The sequence below is a fragment of the Somniosus microcephalus genome, chromosome 6 (genome assembly GCF_052327205.1).
Source record: "Somniosus microcephalus isolate GS21.2 chromosome 6, FLI_Smic_1.0, whole genome shotgun sequence".
NCBI classification, from domain to species: domain Eukaryota; kingdom Metazoa; phylum Chordata; class Chondrichthyes; order Squaliformes; family Somniosidae; genus Somniosus; species Somniosus microcephalus.
The window spans coordinates 197919234-197937449 of NC_140992.1; the positions used below are offsets into that span (position 1 = coordinate 197919234).

An 18216-nucleotide genomic window follows, 5' to 3' on the forward strand; every position below is an offset into this window, starting at 1 on the left:
CCGGTTTAGCTGGTGCTAGTAAATCCTTCAAGAGCCCGTATGTCTTTGCGCCCATCGAGTTTAACAATGTTATCGCCTTATCGTCTTTCTCTATTTTGTTGGCTTCACAATAGATCTCGATGCGTTCCACGTACGTGGCCCAGTCTTCTATCTCAGAATTAAAATCATTAATATTCCCTCGCTTAGGCATCTTTCTTCCCTTGGGAGCAGCACCAGTATTTCTTTAAGTATTCTTATTTATTTGTTTGTTTCTAAGATGGCGGTTTTCCCGCGAAATCGGCGGTTTCCCGCTCTTTCCTTCTCTCCCCGCCCACTTCAATGGCGGTATGTCAATCAAGATGGCGGTTTTCCCGCGAAAATGGCGGTTTCCCGCTTCTGGCGTCTTCTCCGCCTAATGGCGGCTTCCCGCGTTTCTTCCCGGTGGAAGGGGTACGCTTCCCCCACAGCGGACAGGTTCAGCCGCTGGCTGGCTACCGCACAGCTCCCCTTACTCGGCTATGTCTTTTCCTCCCGCCCGCACGGCTCTACCGGCGCTGGGTACACCCCGTTAACGGAGGACAGTTCAGCCGCTGGACTGGCTCTCGCGCAGTCTCTCTCTCCGTACCCGGCTCTGTCGCTCTCTCACCCGCACGTTCGGTGCTACCGGCCCTGGGTACCCCGTTGGTGGAGAACAGCTCAGCCGCTGGACTGGCTCTTGCGCAGTCTCTCACCCCGTTTTCGGCTGTGTCTCTCACCCACTCCCGCACGTTCGGTTTTGCCGGCTCTGAGTACCCCGTTGGTGGAGAACAGCTCAGCCGCTGGACTGGCTCCTCGCAGTCTCTCTCTCCGCACCCGGCTCTCACCCGCACGGTTCCCGTTCGCCTCCCCAGCCCTCTCGCAGACCGGTGTTTCCCTCCCCGGCTGCGGCTGGGTTTCTCTTCCTGCTCGCAGGCTCAGCGCTTCGTGGCTGCGGTCGCTGCCCGGAGTTTTCCCCCGATCGCGGTCCGGCTGTCACCCGACGCCGTTGGACCCGACTTTTGGCCGGCACAGCTCCCCCTCGACCGAGGTCGAGTGCTCTGCCCTTATCCTCCGGATACTTCTACACCTTCCCCTACTCACAGTCTCTTCGGCCGCCTTGTTTCTTGCTGGTCGGCTCACTCCGCACCGTGGCAGAAGGGTAGTCAGTGCCTGTTGCTGATACAGCTTTTGTTGTTAGTCTTCCTGATTTCTGTCGTTGCAGCCTCGTGTTTTCTTTTGGTAGCACGACGAGGGCGGTTGTCTCTCTTCGACGCTCTTCGTTGCTTTTGGTAGTCTTGCCGCAGGGTACGATCGGACTCGTCACCACTGTAAAGTCTGTGGGTTGTGCAGTTAATAAATACACAGACTTCAGAAGTAACAAACAAACAGGTCTTTACTATTCGAAGGTCCGGGCGAATCTGCCCCAGAAATCCTGCTACAACACTTATATACTGGTGTGGTCACTATCGGTATTACAGTATACAGAAGCCAAACAAATAGTGCCACACCTAAAGTAGTTCTCTTAAAGGTGAACGGTTACATTCAATAGTTCCCTTAAAGGTAGACGGGTACATACACTACACATTCCACCACTCCGCATGGCCATTTCTTCACCACATATTAGCATCAAAAACTAAAGTTTAATTTGTCTCCCGTGACATATATTAATAGATTGTACTTTAAAAACTGATCAAAAATGCTATCCTTAAATTACATTCTGAATAAAACATTCACAGAGCCTTAGAATTTTTTTAAATTCGTTCCTGAGATGTGGGCGTCGCTGGCAAGGCCAGCATTTATTGCCCACCCCTAATTGCCCCTGAGAAGGTGGTGGTAAGCCGCCTTCTTAAACTGCTGCAGTCCTTCTGCTGAAGGTACTCCCACAGTGCTGTTCAGGAGGAAATTCCAGGATTCTGACCCAGCAATGATGAAGGAACGGCAATATATTTCCAACTCAGGATGGTGTGTAAATTGGAGGGGAACTTGCAGGTGATGGTGTTCCCATGTGCCTGCTGCCCTTGTCCTTCTAGGCAGAAGAGGTCGCGGGTTTGGGAGGTACTGCCGAAGAAGCCTTGGTGAGTTGCTGCAGTGCATCTTGTAGATGGTACACACTGCAGCCATGGTACGCCGTGGTGGAGGGAGTGAATGTTTAAAGTGGTGGATGGGGTGCCAATCAAGCAGGCTGCTTTGTCTTGGATGGTGTCGAGCTCCTTGAGTGTTGTTGGAGCTGCACTCATCCAGGCAAGTGGAGAGTATTCCACCACACACCTGACTTGTGCCTTGTAGATGGTGGAAAGGCTTTGGGGAGTCAGGAGGTGAGACACTCACCGCAGAATACACAGCTCTTGTTGCCACAACGGCCCAGAAATTCAGGTCGGGGCTTCCTGCGGGTACAAGCCCCCGACCTGCACTTACCTAGCGCGCCAGCCGTTGAGCTGTGGGCCCGCATGGAATTCCGATCCGGGGCCTGCTCCAGCTGCCGGCACGCAGTGCTTGCGTATCCCAGGGGCGCAGTTAGTTCGATGCATCCCCTGGGATCTCGTGGGCCATGGGGAGCTAATCGAAGCAGGGAATGCTCCATTCATAAGATTGACAGGAAGAGCTGTCAAAACTTATAAATACTACGGCCCCAAAACATCACTAAATCTTAAAATAATTTTTTTTTAAATCACATTTTTAAAATAAACTACAAATTACATGAAATAACTATTTTAAACGATAATTTAAATTTTTGAAAAAATTATTTTATTTTCTAACGGGGCTAAAAATAAACTTACCTTGCTTTAAAGTATTTAAAAATAATAAACCTGTGGAAAAAATGTTTTAATTTTAATTAATTCACCACTTACCTTGTAAAAAGCAGGCCTTACGTCTGCTTTTTATATGTGTAGCTTCTGGAGACACCCTCCAGGGAAAACCTGCAAAAAAAAATTAAGTTCGATGTGCACGCGCAGCCTCTCCTGAGCACGCGTTCGACCTCTGAACCCCTGCTTTCAGGGGAACGGAAGTGCCGGTTTCCCGCGCATGCGCAGTGCATGCAGGAAACTGGCACTTCCATTGAATTACAGGTGAGTACCCCATGCGTACTCACCCGTGGAGACCCGAATTTCTGGGCCAATATTTATGTGGCTGGTCAAGTAAAGTTTCTGGTCAATGGTGACCCCCAGGATATTGATGGTGGGGGTTTTGGCGATGGTAATGCCATTGAATGTCAAGGGGTGATGGTTAGACTCTCGCTTGTTGGAGATAGTCATTGCCTGGCACTTTTGAATGTCATCAAGGTCTTGCTGCATTTGGGCATGCACTGCTTCATTATCTGAGGAGTTGCGAATGGAACTGAACACTGTGCAATCATCAGTAAACATCCCACTTCTGACCTTATGATGGAGGGAAGGTCACTGATGAAGCAGCTGAAGATGGTTGAGCCCAGGACACTGCCCTGAGGAACTCCTGCAGCGATGTCCTGGGGCAGAGATGACTGACCTCCAACAGCTACTACCATCTTCCTTTGTGCTAGGTATGACTCCAGCCAATGCAGATTCCCCCCCCCACCCGATTCCCACTGACTTCAATTTTACTAGGGCTCCTTGATGCCACACTTGGTCAAATGCTGCCTTGATGACAAGAGCAGTCACTCTCACCTCACCTCTGAAATTCAGCTCTTTTGTCCACGTTTGGTCCAAGGCTGTAATGAGGTCTGGAGCCAAGTGGTCCTGGTGGAACCCAAACTGACCATCCATGTGCAGGTTATTGGTGCATACGTCTATATTTAAAACGTCTGTTAGGTTTATTCTCCTCCCCTTATAAAACAGCATTCCTTCATTGCACATTCCTTTGTTGCACAATCACAAATCTAGCCACACTGAACATTAAATTAATCATCATCCGTGAGACTCGGGCAAGAGGCGAGTGCTACCATTGAGCCACAGCTGACACCTACATCCTGGTGAAGTTTTCAATCAATACATTTGAACCATTTTATACAAAACCATCAATGAACCGAGGAAAACTTGCTCGACAATCATTTTATTCATTATTGGGATATGGGCGTCGCTAGCAAGGCCAGCATTTATTGCACATCCCTAATTGCCCTTGAGAAGTTGATGGTGAGCTGCCCTCTTGAACCAGTGCAGTCTGTGTGGTGAAGGTACTCCACAGTGCTGTTAGGTAAGGAGTTACAGGATTTTCACTCACTGATGATGAAGGAATGGTAATATATTTCCAAGCCGGAATGCTGTATGGCTTGAAGTGGAACTTGGAAATGGTGGTGTTCCCATGCACCTGCTTCTAGGTGGTAGAGGCTGTGGGTTTGGGAGGTGCTGTTGAAAAAGCCTTGACGAGTTGCTGCAGTGCAACTTGTGGATAATATACTCTGCATTGGGGAGAGCGGTACCTGAGTTTTCAGAGTCTGATGGATAGAGTGAGCATGGATGGCCCTGATGGTTTTTTCACATCTTTCGTTTTAATGTACATATCTGTAAACAACACTTAAGGTGGTGTGACATGGTGAATATAAAATATCTTACAAATGTTTTATAGTATTGGGCCCTGCTACGGGGGCCCCCAGGACAGGAAATTTGGGCAGTCCCGGGCTTGCACATGTAAAGGAACTTTGGGTGTGCTGTGGGAGCATTTGGTTCAAATTCTGAGCAGTTTAGTTTCAATTTAAAGTTGGAATCTTCATTGTCGGGCAAATCGGGTCATGTTTATGTAGAATATGTTAACCAATTTGTGTTTAAAATAAATGTAAGAATTTTATATAATAACATAAATACAGATTATATTATGACAAGGACTGAAGTGTGATAAATAAGTAACATATTTGGACAAATGGTGTAATTATTGCAGCTACGACTTGCCACACCCTCCATCAGCGTGACGTGTCACAGCAGTGGTGCAAAGTCAATGGGGTGATTTTGACTTTGTGCGATAGTGTAAAACCGGTGAGAGTGAATCGGCGGCCCGTTTACATCTCTTTCAATTTTTATTCCCCGTTTGACACTAATGCACAAAGTTAAACTCTACCCTAATGAGTGAATTCCTGTTTTTATTATCCGGTCCAGTGCTAACTGCCTGTTTATTTTACAGCCTGGAGTCCAATCTACGTGATGTACTGATGAACATGGACTTTCCCGAGGACAGTAAAACCTTTGTAACTCTGAATATCAAGGCTACTGTGGTCAAAGTGGATCAGGAAAGCAATTTCCATTTAATTGTTTCTGCCAATTTCTCTTGGGTAAGTGTTTCCATGAGGTGATGATTAAAAGTGCTGGAGAAAGAAAATGTTACACTGTCTGTCTGGTGATAACATTTCTAGACCAGTTACCCCATGGGTAGGAATCACTCAACACTTTGACTGGAACCTCAACAGAAGACTCCATCTGATCATTTATAACTGGATCATTTCTAACAAAGAACAATCGTTAGAAGAAAAGTGCTGAGATGAGCTCTGACCCTACAAGGCCTTTTTGAGGTGATACCACAACTTGCCTGTATATAAGCACCACTAATGTAGGAGAATGACCTGAGGCGCTTCACAGAGTAATAAAGAAACAAATGGACATTGAGCGAAAGGTGATATTAGGGGGGGTGACAAAAAGCTTGGTCAAAGAGGTGGGTTTTAAGGAGACTTTTAAAGGAATCAAGGGAAGTTGAAGGCTTAGGGAGGGAATGTCAGAGTGTAGAGTCCAAGTGGCTGAAGACACGGCAGCCATTAATGGGGTGACGTGAGGGGAGTTCATGAGGCCAGAGTTAGAGGAATGGAGAGTTCAAGAAAGGGGTTGTAGGGCTGGAGGAGATTACAGAGATGGGGAGGGCTGTGGCCATGGAGGGATTTAAACACAAAGATGAGAAATTAAAATGTAATGTTGCAAGGAGTGGGTGCAACATCTTGGAGCAAATGTAGGTCAGTGAGGATGAGTGATGGTCGAGGTGGACTTGGTGTGGGACAGCATACGGGCAGTAGAGTTTGGATGCTTACAGAGAGTAGAGGATTGAAGTGATTGCGTCTGGCAGTGAAAAAGGCATATAGGATGGTTTCAGCAGCACATAGGCTGAGGTTGCGTCAAAGGTTGATAATGTTAAGGAGGTTTTTGTAATGGAGCTGATATGGGGTCAGAAGCTCAGTTCATGGTTGAACAGGCTGCTGAAGTTGTGAACAGTCTGGTTCAGTCTGAGACAGTGGCCGGGGAAGTGGATGGAGTTGATGGTGAGGATATGAAGTTTTTGGCAGGGCTGAAAATGGTTGTTGAATTCTGGTAGAGTCCAGAGGATGGTGGTGGGTGAGGTGAGCAATCCTTCAATAGGTGGACTGAGAAACACTTTAGTGAGAAGAGGCCTGGTGCGAATTGTTAAGCTGCTTTATTTTACAGATAGCAAGTTAACATACAAGTAACAGGAATGCGATTTTACAACGCTGTTTTGACTGAGAGCCACTTCGACTACTTTGAAGATGCTGTTTCTGAGCATTGAAAGGTATTTGTGAAACTTGCTGAGAATTTAAAGGGAGCTCTGGATAGTGAAATAATGGATTTCTCTCTGGCGATTCCATTGTTCCTGAGCTTTGAGGAGGATGATGATGAGGACATGGAGGAGGAAAGGTTGGAAACTAAGAGTGCAGCAGCATTTACGAAGGCAACACCCGACTTGCTGGTTTCCATATCACAGGGTCTACAGACTATGGAGGACCTGTCTGGAGTTTTCCTACAGGCAGTGTCTGAGAAGGCTGCGCTTTTCCCTCTGACACCATCACAGAGATATGCCAGCTGTTAAAACCTGACTTGTGACTCTTTCCACCAGGGCACTGCCTTTCCACCAGGGCACTGCCTTGTCTGTGATGGTAACAACAGCAATTAATTTTTATGCACCAGGTTGTTTCCAGGTGGCCTCTGGTGACATTAGTCACAGCAGTTAGTCAGCAATTCATCACTGCATTTGACAAGCCACATATGCCCTGTTCAAGAACACATCTAAATTCCTTCTGTTCCACATTGATCCAGCTAAGGAGTGAGAGAGAGAGAATCCAGGATACCCACACTCGATACCTGCACTCAACCCCTGCACTGCATATGTCTTGCTAGACTGCTTATCCGATATCCAGTCCTAGATGGGCCTCAATTTTTTCTGGTTAAACATTAGGAAGACTGAGCCATTGTCTTCAGCCCTCATCACAAACTCTATACCCTTGCTACCGATCGCCTCCCCTTCCATAGCCAGCCTCAAGCTGAACCAATCTCGGTATCCTATTCAACCTTGATCTGAGCTTCCGGCCACATGTGCTCTCCAGCAAAAAGATCATGTACATCCGCCTCTTTATCGTCACCCACATCCACCCCTGCTGCTTGAAACCAACATCTATGCCTTATTGCTTCCTGACTTGATTATTCCAGCACTCTCTTGGCTGGCTTCCCATCTTCCACTCTCCATAAATGTCAGCTCATCCAAAACTCTGCTGCCCGTATCCTGTTCCACACCAGGCACAGCTCACCTATCACCCCTGCTGTACAAACCGACATTGGTTCCCAGAGCCCCAATGCCTCTGATTTAGAATTTGCATCCACCTGTTTAAATCTCTTCATGGCCTCTCCTTATAATAAATCCAACCAATCTTCCCTTTTAAGCTGTGCACGCTGCAACTCCTGCGCAGCCGGCTCACCGGCTTTCGAATAGGAAAAACCGTGCATGCGCGGTATGTTAAATGGGCCGCGCACCCAAAAGAAAAGTTACAGTGAACATTGAATCTGACCTTGACACCTGATGGGTAGCGATGAGATTCTTTATTGAGGTGGTCAAACCAAGTACATATTAAGACAATTACAATGCTCGAGCAATAGTTATAAGACCAGAACGATATTACTCCATTCCCTTCTTGAGTAGAGTTGTAAATCGACCGTTATTCTCTTCTCCTCTGTAGCTTTACCTCTACTACTGACCTCTGACAATCACCTGTATTTATACTGGTCTTGTAATCGGTACCAGCCTGACTCTTGCACATGGAGCCTCAAAATGTGAAGTTGTTTTTCCAACATAACCAGTTCAGGGAAGATGAGGTTGATTGTTATTGTCAGCTTGATGAGTTTAGACTGGAGGGCCAAGGCTGATCAGCCATGAGCAGCTTATCACAACAGGCTAAATTCTTTAAGAGACAGGACATTGTCCGGAGCTACGGTGACTAAGGTAAGGCTGGTCGACCATGAGCAGCTTATCTCAACAAAGAATTCTTACTATATTTTTTGAAAGACATTATCTAGGACTACAGTAGATAAGCTGAGCAGAGGTTATTTCAAAATTTTAGTTTATGTACACCAATCTTCATGGGCTCTTGCTCGAATCTTCCTTGACCTGGTGTTAGGAAAATTGATGGGACTGAAGGCCGATAAATCCCCAGGGCCTGATGGTCTACATCCCAGGGTACTTAAGGAAGTGGCCCTAGAGATAGTAGATGCATTGCTGGTCATCTTTCAGAACTCGATAGACTCTGGAACAGTACCCATGGATTGGAGGGTAGCTAATGTTACCCCTCTATTCAAAAAAGGTGGAAGAGAAAAAGCGGGGAATTATAGACCGGTAAGCCTGACATCGGTAGTGGGGAAAATGCTGGAGTCTATTATAAAAGATGTAATAGCAGAGCACTTGGAAAGCAGTGACAGGATCGGACAAAGTCAACATGGATTTACGAAAGGTAAATCATGCTTGACTAATCTACTGGAATTTTTTGAGGATGTAACTGGTAAAATAGATAAGGGAGAACCAGTGGATGTGGTGTATTTGGACTTTCGGAAGGCTTTCGATAAGGTCCCACATAAGAGAATAGCGTGCAAAATTAAGGCACATGGGATTGGGGGCAAGGTATTGACTTGGATAGAGAACTGGTTGGCAGGCAGAAAGCAAAGAGTTGGAATAAACGGGTCATTTTCCGAGTGGCAGGCAGTGACTAGTGGGGTACCGCAAGGATCGGTCCTAGGACCCCAGCTGTTCACAATATATATTAATGATCTGGACGAGGGAATGGGATGTAATATCTCCAAATTTGCAGACGACACAAAGTTGGGTGGGAGGGTAAGCTGTGAGGAGGATGTCGTGAAACTCCAGTACGATTTGGACAGGTTGGGTGATTGGGCAGAAACATGGCAAATGCACTATAATGTGGATAAATGTGAGGTTATCCACTTTGGTGGCAAAAACAGGAAGGCAGATTATTATTTGAATGGCAATAGATTGGGAGAAGGGGAAGTGCAAAGAGACCTGGGTGTTATTGTGCACCAGTCGCTGAAGGTAAGCATGCAGGTGCAGCAGGCGGTTAAGAAGGCAAATGGTATGTTGGCCTTCGTAGCAAGAGGGTTCGAGTACAGGAACAAGGATGTCTTGCTACAGTTGTACAGGGCCTTGGTGAGACCGCACCTTGTGTATTGTGTGCAGTTTTGGTCACCTTACCTGAGGAAGAACATTCTTGCCATGGAGGGAGTGCAGCGAAGATTCACCAGGCTGATACCTGGGATGGCAGGAATGACGTATGAGGAGAGATTGTGTCGATTGGGCTTATACTCACTGGAGTTTAGAAGATTGAGAGGGGATCTCATCGAAACCTATAAAATTCTGTCAGGTCTGGACAGACTAGATGCAGGAAGGATGTTTATGATGGCCGGGGAGTCCAGAACCAGGGGTCATAGTCTAAGGATAAGGGGTAAGCCATTTAGGACTGAAATGAGGAGGAACTTCTTCACCCAGAGAGTGGTGCACCTGTGGAATTCTCTGCCACAGAGGGCGGTGGAGGCCAGTTCATTAAATATATTCAAGAAAGAGTTGGATATATTTCTTGAGGCTAGAGGGATCAAGGGATATGGGGAGAAGGCAGGGACAGGGTACTGAATTTGGATGATCAGCCATGATCTCATTGAATGGCGAGCAGGCTCAAAGGGCCGAATGGCCTACTCCTGCTCCTATCTTCTATGTTTCTATATTTCTATGACCTGTCCATTCTTACAACCCCTAACTATCTCTAACCTACTCCATCCCTACAACTCTCCCCAACCTCTCCATCCTTCTGACTCTGTTTTTTAGTGTATCTCCCCACCCCGATCCTGCCATTAGCGGCTGTGCCTTCACCCGTATCAGCGCCATGCTCTGGAATTCTTTCCCTTAAATCCCTCCACTTCCCTCTCTCCCCGCAATACCCTCCTTAAAACCCACTTCTTTGACCAAGTTTTTGGTCACCACTCCTAGTATCTCCTCCTTCAGCTTGGTGTCAATTTTTCTCTGATTATGCCTCCATTAAGCACCTTAGGTCATCTTCCTACATTAAAGGCACTATATAAATGCAAGTTGTTGTTGAATTGCCAGATATGTTCCTGTTCAGTACCATCTTGTCCCTTCATTGTGCCTGACTACTACCGCTACCTCTTTCCAGGGTGACTACTGCTTCTGCCTAAAACTCTTCACTCATGAGCTAGGGTGCTCTTCAAGACATTTAAGGAAGCAATGATCTCGGCCACTCTGGAAGTGAAAACTGCCTTTAGAGCCTCTTCTTGACATCTTGAAGCTGCGTTGATCTCCTGGACTGCCACAGTCATCAGGCTGTTTCTCATGTCATGACGCACCTCCTACATTGTACAGCTGGTGCAGGTTGTGGACTCCTCCAACTGCACCACATGAGAGGAGACCATCTCCACTTTGTGCAGATGACATCTATGTTCCCAAATCATAAATCGATTAAAGACCGGGCTCCTGGGATCTTGGTCCCTGGGCTCCTCAGCAAGGCCAGCCGTTTCTGCCTCCTGTGGAAAGAGATGTCTGTTTCCCCTCATTCCCTCCCAGCTCCTCCTGCTCACTGGTGCCTGGTGATTCACCCAGTGATATCCCCTCTGTCTCAGTGGTACCTCATCCTGAGTCGGTGTATCTGGGATGGTGCTTGAATAAATACGGTGCCATTGTGGAGTGCTAGAATCATGGGGAAGGGAGTGTTCCTCTGGAGATGCCAGGCTGCTCGTCAGATGCAGCTTGACAGTCTCATCCAGTTCACTCTTTCTATCCATTTTTTAAAAAAGTTTTAAATTTTGTAGCTATGAAATTCCATACAGTGAGTTGGGCCTCATCTGCTCCAATGAGACATGAGCTGCACCCACTGATGGCCTGGAGAGATATTTACACATGAACTTCTTGTGTTGGTTCATGTACCTACCCATTGGAGCAGTGATTGATGTAAACCCATGTAAAATGTGTGTAATCTGCTGGAGTGCATGAAATTAGAGTGCAGCCTTTAAATGCTAGTTCTGGCTAAAGATTGCTCCAGCAGACTGGGGGAGCAACAGATAAGTAAGAAACAGTGCTTGGCTCACTCAGTTAACAGTCACCTGGCTTAACTGCATCTCTTTTGACTGTTTTTGGACAACATTAAAAGAATCTCTAAAACAGAACAACCTGGCCGAGGCAGGTAAACAAGGGACCAAGGCAAGGTATAGAGGCTGACTGACATCATAATTTCACTGAATCCGACCTGAAAAACCTCCTCAATAAAATAGAATAGAGAAGAGACAGTGCAGGGTGTCCGTGACAGGAAAACTAGCAAAAAGGTCACTCGTGCCATGAGGAGGGAGGTGGCACTGACAATGAGTGGCAGAGTGACCTGAGCAGAGCAGGCAAGGTAACACACTTGTGCTTTTCTTACTTAGCCTTGTGTTCCAGCGCACTCTTTGCCATCTAAAAGTAACAGCTGGACAACTAACCCTCACAGTGCACTCTGCTTAAGGGGGGAATAACTTTGGATCTTATAGGGTGGCTATCCATCTCCCCTAACAGTAACTACTTGCGTACGTAACCTAGAACCCTTTCCTTCACTTTAGCAGGGTAACACCGTCACATCTCTTGCTTCAGTTCTCCCCTGCCACGTTGTACAACTTTGCTTCAAATGCTAAATCGGGCAGTGTGGCACCAACAGGAGATTCAGCCAAATATAACTGAGCATACAGACCAGAAGGTCTCAGGTTCAATTCCAGGTGTGTGCTGAGCAATGTTCCCTCTACATTTTTTTCGTCCGCGGGCCGCTTTAAGGGGCTGTGTGGGCCAATCAAAATAATGCACATGTGCGTTTTTTCTATTCAAAAGCCAGCTCACCAGCTGCACGGGACCTGCAGAGAACTGCGCAGGACCGGCAGAGCGGCAGAGAGCAGTGTGGGACCGCAGAGAGCTGCGTGGGACCCGCAAAGAGATGCATGGGACCTTCAGAGAGCTGCGTGGGACTGGCAGGGAGCTGCATGGGACCTGCAAAGAGATGCATGGGACCTTCAGAGAGCTGCACGGGACCTGCAGGGAGCTGCGTGGGACCCGCAAAGAGATGCATGGGACCTTCAGAGAGCTGCGCGGGACCTGCAGGGAGCTGCGCGAGACCCGCAAAGAGATGCATGGGACCTTCAGAGAGCTGCGCAGGACCGCAGAGAGCTGCGCGTGACCCACAAAGAGATGCATGGGACCTTCAGAGAGCTGCACAGGACCGCAGAGAGCTGCGTGTGACCCGCAAAGAGATGCATGGGACCTTCAGAGAGCTGTGCGGGACTGCAGAGAGCTGTGCGGGACCTGCAGGGAGCTGCGCGGGACCGCAGAGAGCTGCGGAGAACCTGCAGGGAGCTGCGCGGGACCGCAGAGAGCTGTGCGGGACCTGCAGGGAGCTGCGCGGGACCGCAGAGAGCTGCGGGGGACCTGCAGGGAGCTGCGCGGGACCGCAGAGAGCTGCACGGCCGTGCAGCTAATAGGAAAGATTGGCGCTGAGTTAGTTGACTTGTGCCGAGATGCCAGATTGGATTCTGTAACTCGACTCAATGCTGGAGGAGGAGCACTGACCAAAGCTCCTGCTCTTGATGAGCATCCAAAAGCACATGTGTGGATGTCGCATAAGGATAGGATAGGGTTTAACTGTGAAGGCCCCCAAGGTAAAATAGACTGCTAACACTTCTTGTCCAGGCTCACCCAATGAAGAATAAGCACTTAGTTGAGGTATTAGGGTTTTGCGAGTAGAACAGTACTCCAACATTGTCAGGAGGTTAGAAAACTAATCAGATAACAAATAATCAGACTACATTCTGAAGATCCGCAGTATGAGATTTATATCCCACTCTTGGTATGCACCATAACTCACACAAGGCTTTGGTTGTGATTTTTCCACAGCCACTAATGGGATATGAACCCGAACTGATCGGTTTTCAGAATGTCTCCCTTCCATTTTCTAACCCTATGGATGTTGCAATTAATTGTCAGACATGGCTCAGTGGTAGCACTCTCAACTCTGAGTGAGACGGTTATAGGTTCAAGCCCCTCGCTAGAGACGGCTCGATTTTGCCAGGCCCGAGGAGGCGGGATTGGAGGCGTGTGCGGTGTTAAAATCGCAAAAAATGGCGGGCGGCTCTGATCCCGCCTCCAGCCTGCCTCCGAGCAATTTTCCCAGAATCGGGGTTTCAGACCCCATTTCCATCCCGCCTCCAAGAGGCGGGATAGACCCTTAAGGCCTTTAACAACCAGTTAATTGCCTCTGTAATCCCATTTTGAGAGGCCTTTCTGATTTTAACACTTTCCCCCCGTCCTGCACATCTCCTCTGGAACACGCCAGTGAATCCTGGTGGCCTCACAAGTGGACTGCTTACTAACAGCTGCAGCTCCACCATTAAAATGGAGTTTTCAGCAATCATCATTTGCAGGTGGCAGAACTTTGTTGTCTCAGGTCTGGGGGAACTTTTAGCAGGCATACCTATTGTTGTGGAAGTTTGGAGCCTGACACCCATCTCCAGTGTGATCTCCTGGGAAACCCCTCTCCCCACCTTGACTGAGCACTTCCTCAACTGAGGCATATACCTGCAGCATGGGAACCATTTATTTCCTTTCCTCCTGGACATCAGATTCGGACGAAGACCAGCCGTGGCAGCAGCAGAACCATGAACAACAACAGCACCAACAGTAGCAGCAACAGGAGCGCCAAGCTGTTGCTCACCCACCTGAAGCTGCACAGGCCAGAAGGCGCCAGAGTGCAACCACATTGCTGCCCGTCATGCAAGGGACGCACTCATGTTGGCCAGATTTGCTTAGCCTGCACAATCAAACACTTTTGCCTCGCACCTTCTTACCAGAGCATCGACAATGGACCTGCGGATTCCTATCACTCTGACCACCATACTAACAATTGCAAGTCACTCTAAGCACTCTATGTGGAAGTCCCATTTGCGAAATGACACAGGCCACAACTTCAACAGTTTGCCATCAGAATTTTTTATCACAACAAGCAACTGATGGCATTTCAAAAATAAACACAACATAACACCCAAGTGACTACCCTTGTGACTACTTGTGCATTATCTCCCTCTTATGCGAGCTCCTACGTGGTGCTTCCCCTGTGGCTTCAGCAGATGTGGAGGCCCCTTGCTGACTTTCTTGCTGCTCCTGTCTCGACACCTTTGGTGGCCGTCCTCTGGGGTTGCGAACCTGTGAGGGCTCAGCAACAGTCTGCTGCTCCTGCGGCAGTGCAGGGGATGAGACGCCCACCTCAGTTGGGTAAGGACTCTGGTGGGGCTCTGACCGAGGGCTTTGCAGTGGCATGGTCGTGTGAGTGCTTGGAGAGGAGCCCCCACTTCCTTGTTGTCTGCCACCAACATCCCTCTCATGGGTCAGCTCCACTTTAGAGCTAGCAAGTGGCTTGACAGCACCTTGCTGCACTTCAGGGGGCCATGAGGACCCGTTACTGCACTGGAAGTCCTACTCCAGAGGACTTCCATGAAGGTCTGGTTTCTATGCTCAATAGCTGACCATCAAGTTGAACAATGACCATGTTTTCAACACTCTGGTGACTGAGCTCCTCCATGGCCATAGCCATCCTCTCCTCTACCGTAGCCATACTTTCCACGGAGGTTGCCATTCTTTCCGTGGTGATGCGTTCATGCGCCAATGCCTCCACAAAAGCTTTGCTCATGTTCCCGATGGACTCCTCCATTTGCTCTACACTCACAGCGACCCTGGAGACAAAACCTGCCAGAGACTCCTGCACCTGTTCCTGGAGTTCTAGCACCGCTCTCCTTCTGGATGGACCCGGAGGCACAGGGTCAACATGCAGCTGAGCCGAGCTTGCAGAGTCCTGTGCCCTCCGATGAGGACTCTCCACTGCTGTCTCCACCATCTGCTGATGCTCACTTGTGAGCTGTGATACACTGGGTGACAACACTACTCTATCTCGGGGGCTGTCGATGGTCCTGTGGGGAGTAAAGGAGAGTTAGAGATGTGAGGTAAAGGTTGCATGCACATTGAATTGTGCAGATGATCATAAGTCAATCTGTTAGAGCATCAGAATCATTATCAGTCACTCATGCAATGTGAATGAGAGAGATGCCAAACTATTCTGTCACCAGCTTGCTGTGATGCGCCCGTCTGTCCATCCCCCACTTGCGAATCTTCCTCGACACCGGCGATTTCCAGGGCCACCTTCTCCGAGGTGGTGAGCTGGGCCACTGAGGGTGGCCATCCTCCTGTCCTCGCTCTTTCCCTCTTATTGTGGGCTCTCTTTTCCTGCAATGAGGGACACAAGTGGAGTTTCAGTGAGAATAAAGGAGTGAGTGTAGAGAATCCATAGCATAGATGCTTAGAAGGAGACAAAGGGCCCTCCCTGTGTGTTGTAAGTTGTTGTCATTGCATCACAGTGGTAGGGAGTGTGAGGGCTGCATGGTCGAATAGTTAAGTGAATGTGACCATAGAGAGAGAGTAAATGGGTAAGGGTGCAGGGATGTTAGTGTTAAGTGGTATGTGGAGGAAGAGGTTGGCAAAGCAGAGTGCTGATGAGGAGAGGCAATGGGGATCAGATTGAGGGTGATGGGAAAGTCATACTCACTTTTCCTGTGTGGAGAAGGTCATGAAACCTCTTCCTGCGCTGCGGCCAGCTTCTGTGGCACATAAAGATTGAGTTGACCTCCTGGGCCACTTGCATCCACACAGCTTTAGTCTGCTGGGGAGGCTTTACCCTCCCCGAGGAAGGGAAGAGCTCCTCCTTATTTGATCTTGCTCCCTCCAGCAGAGCTTGTAGGGAGGCCTCATCGAACCTTGGAGCACACTTTGGCCTACTGCTGGACACAGTTGCTGAATGAAGCGATCACAGCAATGGGCATAAAGTTTAAAGTCTCCAGAAGAAGCAAGGCTGCTTGCAGGCCTTAAATGCAGCAGCATTGATGACGTCATCGGAGGCGACATTCTGTATGAAAGACTCATTGGGCCAGGGGTTTCCACACGCTGGAAATCAAGTGCCCAATTAAGGCAAAATCGCACTTTTTTTCCACTTCACATCGGAGGCGGGGTCCTGACATGAAAACCACCTGACATGCGCCAGCCCGCCCCCAATGGCAAAATCAAGCTCACTGAGCACATAAATCAGGCTGACCAGTGCAGTGCTGAGTGAGTGCTACACTGTTGACGGTGCCCTCTTTTTGATGAGATGTTGAACTGAGACCCTATTTGCCTAATCAGGTGGAGATAAAAGATCTCATGGCACCTTTGGAAGAAGTGCTGGGGAGGTTTCATGTGTTCTGCCAATATTTATCCCTCAGCCACCATCACTAAAAACAGATTCTCAGGTCATTTATCTCATTGCTGTCTGTGGTATCTGACTCTACACAAATTGGAGCCATGTTTCTGCACTTTACAACAGTGACTACACATCAAAAAGGACTTACTTTGAAGCACTGTGCACATCCTGAGGTCTTGAAAGCTGCTATAGAAATGCACGTTCTTTCTTTCATTAGTAATGTACCTTTCAGTAACAGGGTGTAGATTGCTTTAAAGTTCACTGTCTGCCTCCTTCAACTTGTCACCATGGAATTATAAAAAGCAGCATTTCATTGTAATAAAAACCAAAAATGCTTGTAATACTCAGTAGGTCAGGCAGCATCTATGGAGAGTGATGGGAGGGGAGGAAAGAACAAAAGGGAAGGTCTGTGATAGGGTGGAAGGCAGGAGTGATTAAATGACAAAAGGGATGATGGTGCAAGGCAAAAGGGGTGTTAATGGGACAAGAAAAGAAATAAAAGGTGGGTCTAGAGGAGCTGTAATTGACAACGGCAGGACCATTACCAGCATCTGTTATCCGATAAAATGGAAGCAATGGTTATGATCTGAAGTTCTTGAATTAAATTTTGAGTCCAGAAAGCTGTAAAGTGCCTCATTGAAAGATAAGGTGCTGTTCCTCAAGTTTTCGTTGAGTTTCATTAGAACAGTGCAGGAGGCTGAGGACAGAGGTCAGGGTGGGAGTGGGGTGGAGAATTAAAATGACAAGCAACCGGAGGCTCAGGGTCGTGCTTGCGGACTGAACGGAGGTGTTCAGCAAAGTGATCATCCAATCTGCGTTTGGTCTCCCCAATGCAGAGGAGACCGCATTGTGAGCAGAGAATAAATTGAAAGATATGCAAGTAAATCGCTGTTTCACCTGGAAAGTATGTTTGGGGCCCTGGATGGTAGGAAGGGAGGAGGTGAAAGGGCAGGTGTTGCATTTCATTGTATTTTCTTGTAGGTGAGTTGTTCAGCAAAATGGAATAAAAAGCATTTAAAAAACAAATATATATATATATATATATTATAATTGTTTTACAGGTGGGCTCTGATGACCAGATGATGATTGCTGCTGTTCGGGTTAAATTGCCATATCGGTTGGACAGATCTCTTAAAGCCGTTGTTACTCAGTTCAAGAACAAAACCTCATTCCAGGTAATAGAGCTAAACTCCATCTGAATCTGCAATGATATGGATTCCACACTGTCAGTGTTTATGTTTGTTACTAAGTTTGTGGTTTACTTGTGGGTATTATTCACTCTTAATCTGTAATGTGCAGTATTTTTGGAGTGGCTCTGACTTACTTCAGCTTAAGTTAGTGTTTAATTCATGGGTTTCAAGTGAACAAGCCCTTAAATTTGCAAACTTCCTAATATCATCTGAGTATATCTGAGTTCTTCCACCCCATCTCCTTCCGTATACCATGAGAATATAGCTGTGTACCCATGAAACATCTACCTACAGGAGCATATTATTTATCCAGAGATGTCTAAGGCAACCCTGTCCAGAATTAGGATTTTATTGAATGAAAAGTGGGAGACAGGGGCTGCGATATTAACGGGGAGAGGGGAAGGGTGTGGGGAGGCCAGTAGTGGGCGAAGAACCTGGCAAGGCCGGGGACGTGGAGGCCCTGCCGATCTCAACAGCAGGGCCTCATTT

The 18216-nt window shown here is 47.8% G+C and overlaps 1 protein-coding gene across 1 annotated transcript in view; it reads left to right on the forward strand.

The window, feature by feature from the left end:
* Positions 1 to 18216, forward strand: part of LOC147116321 (uncharacterized) — a 140274-nt gene that overhangs the window by 62436 nt on the left and 59622 nt on the right. The window contains exons 4-5 of the mRNA XM_085992041.1: positions 5086 to 5233; positions 17599 to 17712. Of these exons, the coding sequence (XP_085848167.1) occupies positions 5086 to 5233; positions 17599 to 17712 (262 nt within the window). The remainder of the gene's footprint in view (positions 1 to 5085; positions 5234 to 17598; positions 17713 to 18216) is intronic.